The 9,058-nt window shown below is 33.6% G+C and overlaps 1 protein-coding gene across 1 annotated transcript; it reads right to left on the bottom strand.

Moving 5' to 3' along the window:
* Window positions 1-3,698: 3,698 nt before the first annotated feature.
* LOC112941051 (phenylalanine ammonia-lyase-like) lies at window positions 3,699-6,402 on the bottom strand. The gene is made up of 2 exons (XM_026029821.2): window positions 5,861-6,402; window positions 3,699-5,552 (listed from the first exon to the last, which is right to left on the bottom strand). Exons 1-2 carry the CDS (start codon window positions 6,271-6,273, stop codon window positions 4,511-4,513), a joined length of 1,455 nt encoding a protein of 484 aa, XP_025885606.2. The 5' UTR covers window positions 6,274-6,402; the 3' UTR covers window positions 3,699-4,510.
* Between the last annotated feature and the right edge of the window lie 2,656 nt (window positions 6,403-9,058).

Here is a 9,058-nt window from a genome sequence, read left to right as displayed (position 1 = left end):
ATCTGAATGACTATCTATCTATGAAGCCTCTATAATACCGAATGAATGTTGGGACAAATCCCACAACATTTTGTAAATGAAAAGACTGAAAAACAATAATAAAAAGTCCTCTGGAATGCAAAGAGGCTCATCAATGACTCTGAGTGCTCAAACTGGATCAATAAGGCGCTGGATGTTGATCCTGGTTACCCTGCATCTACATCATAAGACGATGCAGACCAACTGCATCAATACATAAAATGTACGAGTATACGAGTTGGAATTCTAAACAACAACTTAAGCTCGAAAAAGGATAAGAAGAAACACTAATCTTGACTTTTCTCAACTCATGAAATATTGAAGTTAATATAAAACATTATATGAAATCAAAATCGTGCAAACTTGGCGTCGTTGAAAAGATCTTTTCAAGGGCTTTCCAACCATATCAAGAATCACCTCTAATCCATTCTGAGCTAGATATTATGACTGTTTAAAAATGATCAAAACTCACTTCTTAAACTTAGAAGAATTTTCCTAATTTTTCCTTTCTTTACAAAAGTGATTAATACCTTCAATACCCAACAGATCTAACTCGAGACCAACATTAGAAACTACGAATCAACATCAATGGACATTCAAACAACTCAACCAAATAGGGATTCGACAAGATTCGTCAAGGATTCACTTCTAATAATGTCAACAATTCTAAAACCACTGAATTGAAGCAATATTTGTGTACGGATGAATTAACCCAACACAAAAGATCTCACATACCATGATAAGGATCACTCCCGACGAATTTCACTCGAAATCCAATGGTGTTCTTGGCGAAACCTTGATCTTTCTCCCTTTTCCTTCTTCTCTTCTCTTTTCTCCAAGCCCTAAGCGTAAAGTTAAACCTTCTAATCTGACTAAAACTGGTTTTTACCCCAAATAAATTCCTAAAACGAAATAGGAAATAAATGGGTTAACAGACTAGTATACCCTTCCTTAAATTCGGATTGAACTTTCCTTACTTCAATAGCCAAACTTTCGAAACGTAGTATCTGCCTCATACGATATCGAAATCGTGCAAACTTGGAGCCGTTGAAGAGATCTTTCCAAGGGCTTTCCAACCATATCAAGAACTACCCCTAACTCATCCTGAGCTAGAAGTTATTACCGTTTGAAAATGAATATAACTCACTTCTTAAACTTAGAAGAATTTTCCAGATTTTTCCCTTTCTTTACAAGAGTGATTATTTTTAGTTTCTTATCTGATTCCTAGCAATTTCGAGTTACGGGATATTACATTAACCAACGGATACATGGAAACATAAGCTTTAAGCACATGTGTTCGTGCTATCACATAAACATAATGCATGTCAGGCTCTTAAGCGTAGTAATCTCATCAATAGATATTACAGAGAACATACCTAAAGAAGACGACAAATTCACATATAGAGAAGTAGAAACATCAACTGAAAATCCATAAAGTTGAACATAAGAAGTTTAAGACATCAAACATTCTTAGAGTTGCCAGTTCCATCATCATATAAAGAAAACCTTCGAGAAGGGGGAGAGGGGAGTTTAATCTGCTCAGGTACTTATCCCACACATCACGAGCACGAGTACTGTACTTAACCTTCTCCTCAGGACCCATCAGCTTCCATGCATCTGATGCTACCTTTGTGGCCTGAAAAGTGATGTGCTCTTACTAACATGCTTGTGTGTAACTAACTGGTGTACACCATGGCCTCTCTCATGCATAAAAATAAATTCTTACATCTTTCAGGCCTGAAGATTCAGGATGTGTAGTACAATGCTCTTTAATAAAGTCACGGCTGAAAATGTTATTCTTAGTGTAAGTAGAATAAGGTAGTCTAAAAGTAGTAGAAATTAGGTAAACAAGTTACAACTATAAGGTATTTACTCTAATAAACATGTCAGCTGAAGTGCAAGTAGAACTAGGAGTGGCTACTTGCTTTTCTTCTTTTTCTACTAGGTTCAGGTTCACTAATCCTCTTTCCCAAACTTCCACTCCACAAAGGCACCTTAAAAATTAAAGAATGGAGAAAATGAGTTACCTATAATACCCATCCACCTTAAAAGAAAGAACGTTAAAACATGTATGCGACAACTCCACAAGGCCAACAATGTTACAAACAAGTCAAATCACGAAGATGATACCAAAGCACATAGAATCCGAAAAATATGAACACTTTTGAGTGTACAACGAATGAACATTTCACCACATTTAGAAAATGTGACTGAAAACATGTCTGCAGACCGGCTGCAGTAATATGCATACACTCCTAAAGGTTAGGCTTCTTCATACTGCTAATTCGTGAAGATTTAGCTACTCCCTAGTGTCAGTTTCATCACAGTGTCAATTTCCTTAATAAACAGTGGACTGTTTTGTGAATGATATGCTATTAAACCATGTAATGGAGTGAAATATGATGATATTCCAATACAAAACTGCTAGGCAGAGTTGATACTTGCAATTTGGTATATAGTGTCCTTACTTAAAAAGTTATCATTTTTACATGGTAGATATCCTCAGTCTCTTCAGAAGCCCAGTAGTACTTTGACAAGTCAATAACTCAATGACAGAAACCTATACTATCATACTTTCACCAATGACTAGATTGTTCCATTTTCCTACATCATCTTTTAAATGAAATATAACTATCATGTGCTTTGTTCACTACAACTCCGCCTATGTGAGCTCACTCACATTGCCTGTCCCAAGCCCGGATAAAGCACTGTTACCGAGGGTTGACAAAAACTACCTCTCTATCCCATAAAAATAGGGGTAAAGTTGCGCACATCTTACACTCGCCAAACCCCACTTGAAGAATTACACTAGGTTCTAAAAGTACCAATTGGTGCAGTAACATTTTTAAGCAACTTCGTTTTTCCTGGTACAAATAGTTTAGCAGTTGCCTACACACTTCGTCCCAATTCATGTATGCACCATTTGACTTGGGACAAAGCTTAAAGAACCAAATGTAAGACTTCTTGCTATTTTAAGTTATAGAAAAGTGACATTTTATTTTTTAAACGGACTAAAAAGGAAATGCTCACATGCTGCAACGAAAAGTAGCTTTTTACTGCATTCTAAAGCTGAACAACTATTTCACACATAGAAACAAAGGGCGAATCGAGAAAATGAAAGAAAATCAAATGATCATGAAAGCATTAATGAATAATAAGTGGATACTGCACTTCAAGAAAAAACAAAGGAATTGAAAATCGACTGTTAACCAACAAAATGAAGTAATATAATGTAAGGCAAAAAGAACGATGAAAAATCAAAGGAAATTGAGAATTGAAACCATTTGGCTTTGTCGTTGAGATCAGGTGAAGAAGCCTCAACCTTGCAATACAATGTTCCTAAGAAGAAAAGAAAGGATAAAACAACTTGCAAAAAGATTATTTGTCCGCAGAAATTAGAAGCACAGTTTACGTCTTTGATTGGTTATCCATATGCCTGCAAAGATGCCCAAAATGAAAGTGCAGGAAGTCATTATGATGCGAACAGTGAGGGCAGGCGATAGCATGCTCATGATGAGATGGATGATATACTTAAAATGCAGTTAAATTCAAGGCATTTTGTACAGAAGAAAGCATGTCATCATGTTCACAAAGCTAAAAGATTACTTGAATTCTTATAATATTCAGATAAGAGAAGGAAAGAACACAGATTGAGCTTTAATTTCAATAACAAAACTAAATTTTATAGTCAAAAATATTTTTTTTTAATATAAGTTCATAACATCATTATAATTCTAGTAATTCACTAAAAGGTACAAAAAAAGAACTTGAAAGAATAACACATTTAGCAGATTGGAAGAGGAGCACCATTCCAGCTCTTGAGACACTCCAACAATGGATCAATAATCTGTCCATTACATATTGCTGTAAACACTTTATCAATCTCCTCACCGGGTGATCGAACTTTTTCACCCGTCAACAATTCTGTTCCAAGTTCTTCTCTCACCAACCTGTACAATGGATATGATCTGCATTCTGTGATCCTGTTACGAATTAAAGGGTTGCCACTTTCAAAAACAGCTCTTACACTCTCAACTTCTTTAGGCAACACAGCGATTAATTCGTCCTCGAAAGCTCCAATCTTTTGGAAGATTGAGCTGTTGACATTCTTCTCACTTTCACCATTCTTCATTGCTTGATCAACAAGGACTTGTCTCAGCTTCTGCATCAAAGGGTAGTTGGAGCTGCAGGGATCATCAGCATAGGCAAACAAGTATTCTCTATCCACGACTCGAAGCAATTCTTTTTCGCTGAATCTTGCTGGATGAAGTTCACCATTAGCACCCATTGTCAAAGTTCTCTTAGCTACTTGGCTAACTGTGTTCTTGACAACACTCTTCAAGTTTTCCTCCAAATGTCGTAAGTCAATAGCTTGGCAAAGAGCCACGAGATAGGTTGATGACATTATCTTCAAGATATCAACAGCCTTAGCTGTTTTCCTGGCTGAAATTAAGCCCAAGGAATTCACATCTTGGTTGTGTTGCTCAGCACTTTAGACATGGTTAGTCACTGGATTTGCCAAGAATTGAAGTTCCGAGCAGTAAGAAGCCATCGCGATTTCAGCGCCCTTGAAACCATAGTCCAAGCTTGGATTCCTTCCTGCTGTCAGATTAGATGGCAACCCGTTGTTGTAATAGTCGTTGACAAGCTCTGAGAATTGGGCAAACATCAATTTACCAATTGATGCAAGGGCCAATCTTGTATTATCCATGGAGACACCAATAGGGGTTCCTTGGAAGTTGCCACCATGTAAGGCCTTGTTTCTTGAAACATCGATCAATGGATTGTCGTTCACTGAGTTAATCTCCCTCTCGATCATCTTAGTTGCAGCACGAATGACTTCAATCTGAGGTCCAAGCCATTGTGGAGATGTTCGGAGAGCATAACGATCTTGCTTTGGTTTTTGAAGAGGATCCATTTCATGGAGCTTCTTAGCTACCTTCACATAAGAGCTTCCATCCAAAATGTGTTCCATAATAGCAGCAGCCTCAATCTGACCAGGGTGATGCTTCAACTTGTGTGTCAAATAGTCAGTGAATTCGGGCTTTCCGTTCATCACTTCAGTAAAAATCGCTGATAAAACTTCAGACATAACAGCAAAGATATTGGACTCAAACAGGACTATTGATGCCATAGCAGAACCAACTGCTGTGCCATTCACAAGTGCAAGTCCTTCCTTAGGCTGCAACTCGAAAAATCCACCACTAATACCAGCCACGCAGAAAGCTTCCTCAGCATTAAGTTTCTCACCATTGGGTCCAACAGCCTTGGAATTAGGTCTGCCAGTGAGCAAACCAGCAATATAGGACAAAGGGACGAGATCACCCGAGGCAGTGATCGTGCCACGGAGAGGCAAACACGGGGTGATGTTGCTATTGATCAACTTAGTGATTGCTTCCAAGATCTCAAATCTAATGCCAGAGTAGCCTTGAAGCAGAGTGTTGATCCTAACAAGCATAGCTGCCCTTGTTGCTGAATGTGGCAATGTGTGAAATGATTCTATTCCATTACCAAAAACTCCAGCATTCAAGAACCTACAAAAAAATATCATAATTCATTAAGATCACATTTTAACTGAATTCATCCGAATCCCCTTCGCGTAAAAACAAAAAAAAATCTTTATCAATGGAGCACTTAAGTAGTCGATAAGCTATGTATAACAAAAAAATATTAAATTCTTTACATTGTTAGTATATATAACAAAAAAATATTAAATTCTTTACATTGTTAGTATATATAACAAAAAAATATTAAATTTTTTACATTGTTAGTATATATAACAAAAAAATATTAAATTCTTTACATTGTTAGTATATATAACGAAAAAAAATAGTTTGTTTACCTAATAAGTTCTTTTTGAAGAGCACCACCATTTTTTGTTCTTCTATGAGATGTTGCTCCAAATCCAGCAGTAACACCATAACTATCTGTACCTTTACTCATACTATCCATAACCCAATCACTACTAGCTTTCACACCAGCCCTTGCACTTTCAGAAAGTTCCACTTTAACCCCATTACTTTTGTCATCAACATTTGCAATGGATGCAACTTGTGCAACTGACAAAGTTTCACCCCCAAGTTTCACAATTGGCTTTCTAAATTCATCCACCATCTTTTTCACTTCATCCAAATGGCTGCCTCTTAAAGAATCAGCAGCCATTTCCCAATTCAATGGATCATTGATTGATTTCTTGCACAAATCCATAGCTACTTCTCCATTAATATGTCCATTTTGTGCAATTGATGGTGCCATTGGATCAAGTAAATTGTTAGATTTGTAATGAAGAAATTTTAGTGAAGAGAAAATGGTTAGAGTTTATTTGTATGTATATAAAAAATGTTGTGAACTTATAAAACCTTTTGTTTTGGTTGTGGTATATATATGTATCTATCATGTGGTGAGTATATATAGAGGAACAAATGATGGTTGGTAAACAAAATATGTGAGAGGGGGTTGCTAGGAAAAAACCAGTAAATGGTGAAATATGTGAGAGGGGGTTGCTAGGAAAAAACTAGTAAATTGTGGTTGTTGAAGATTAATAGTAGGTACTCCATTTTTACTTGTTATTATTTGACTTGATACAATTATTAAAATAATAATAAGTGACATAGGTATTAATTGATGTCCACTATTAGATCTTATAGGATGATCTAGAGAATAATATTTAATATTAATGAGTAAAACGTGGAAAAAATTACTCTCTCCGTTTCAAAAAGAATGAGTTTATTTCTTTTTTAGTCTGTTTAAAAAAGAATGACATTGACCCCTTTCTTTTTTTGGAAACACTTTAATTTTTCATGTGACATGTTTAAGACCACAAGATTAAAGGACATTTTGGTACATTTGACATAACTTTAATTTAGAATCACAAGATTAACAAGTCTTCTTTCTTTTATTAAACTCCGTTTCAAGTCAAACTAGGTATTTTTTTAAAAACGAAGGGAGTATTATATTTTCTTAATTTATTAAAAATAACAAGTAAAAGTAATAATATATTTTAGAAATAATTGATCAGTAAAAGTGAATGGGGGAGGACTATGTATAATCAATTTTATTATAAGTTATGAACGAATATATATTTATTGAACTTTTGAATTTATTTGAAATAAGATTTTATTTATATTGGTCAATACACGGTATGAGTCAAACTTAACAACTAAATATATAGTACCAACCAAGTGATTTCCATCTTCTTGTTTTTTTCTATTTAAAAAATTGATTTTTAATGACTTTTTAAACATGGTATTGTGAAGGTTGATGGAAATGATGGCTTTGAATAGGAAAGACACTAGCAGAAAATAAAGTGAGAAAATAGAAGAAAGTTTCTTTGTGAACCAAGAGGGTGCATTTTTGTTAGGTTTTGTTCAATATATATCAATCAATTAATTTAAAATATGTTTCAAATTGCATTCATACGAGAGTATTTTAATATGTGAAGTGTAAATGTGACAATTAATATTAATAAATGTATCATATGTCACGTTATGTATTATGTCAATTGGAGTGCATTATATATGTGTAGAATATGATCATTAGTTGTTATTTGTTAATAACTTTTGTAATATATTTAATTAATAAGTAATTTCTGAACAAAAAACTTTAATGATACCATATATAAGCAGATTACTAATCTGTCACCCGAAGAATATGAATGTAGAACCAGATTACTAGATTACAACTAAAAGCAATATCATTGGTTGCAAAAAGCAAATGTCTCACAACTTTATGTCATGTTTAAGCGTTTTGACACATTCATGAGGATTTCAAAAGCATTAAGCAATAAAAGGAATTTAATTAAAATACCCTCATCTTCTTAAATGAGGATTAAGAAGTAACTAGATATAAAGTAGTAAGGGCAATTTGCACAAGAAAACATCATAAAGTGAATGATATGCATCAACTTGGGACACATATAAATGTAAATATGATAAATATAGATTTTCTAGACGACTTTTCCAAATATGTCTATGATAGTTGAGTTGATGAGAGATAGCGTATATCTAATTGAATAGTTGAGGACAAACATGCTTGATCTGTTAACTATCGTAATAAAAAATTCATCTCATGGACATTAATATTGTATTTCCCCACAACCTTCTCTTCTAATTTTGGTCAATCTTTTAGGAGGTGAAATGTTTAAAAAAAATTAAATGTTTATTTTTATTTTTTTTAAATGAGGTGTTTATATAAACTTTTTGGGAGAAAATAAGTTTTTTTTTAAGTAATACAAGTTATTTATCAAAAGCTAAAAAGTAGCGTTTGCTCAAATATACTTTTTTGAGAAAGCATCTCCGAGAAAAAAGAAATATACTTAAAAAAGCACTTTTAAAAATTTGATCAAACACTAATTGTTGCTCATAAGGATTTTTAAAATTTAAAAGTCAAACACAAACTGCTTTTTACAAAACTATTTTTTGCAAAACAATATTATGCTCTGAAAAGATGTTCAATACGTTCATACGAAAGCCATTGTAATGTATATTTAACCCGCTAATATTTTGGTCTTTGATAATGCTAAACATGGTGGAATATATAAAATCTCCTTATTGGAGTATTTCTTTTTGGGGGTGAAACATCATCTTATATGTAATTATTATGATATTATATATTACTCGATTACACTATTTTTTTATGAATGGATAAACATATTAAAGTAGATTGATACTATACTCAAGATGAGGTACTCTGACAAAAAGTATATCTCATAGTCATGTACAAATATAAGTGGGAAAACATTACTATTAAAAATTCATCCCAAGGACAAATATCATTAAAAAATAAGCATTTTTGTGAAGTAGCAGAAGCTAAAAAACAATATCTTCTGTTACACAAAAGTACGCTTTTGAAAAACACAGTTGAGGAAAATAAATTTCAAAGCACAAGTTGATTCCAATAAAAAAATATTTTGTTCGGAATGCGCTTTCGAAATAAGCTAATTTTAGAAATTTGACAAAATATGCAATTAGTATACCCTAGCATGACAATATCAAACATTATATGAAAAATCATTTTAAAATAAGGAACAAAGTAATTTCAA

This window comes from Solanum lycopersicum, chromosome 3 (genome assembly GCF_036512215.1).
Source record: "Solanum lycopersicum chromosome 3, SLM_r2.1".
Taxonomy (NCBI): domain Eukaryota; kingdom Viridiplantae; phylum Streptophyta; class Magnoliopsida; order Solanales; family Solanaceae; genus Solanum; species Solanum lycopersicum.
This window is presented reverse-complemented; position numbering and strand designations above follow the sequence as displayed.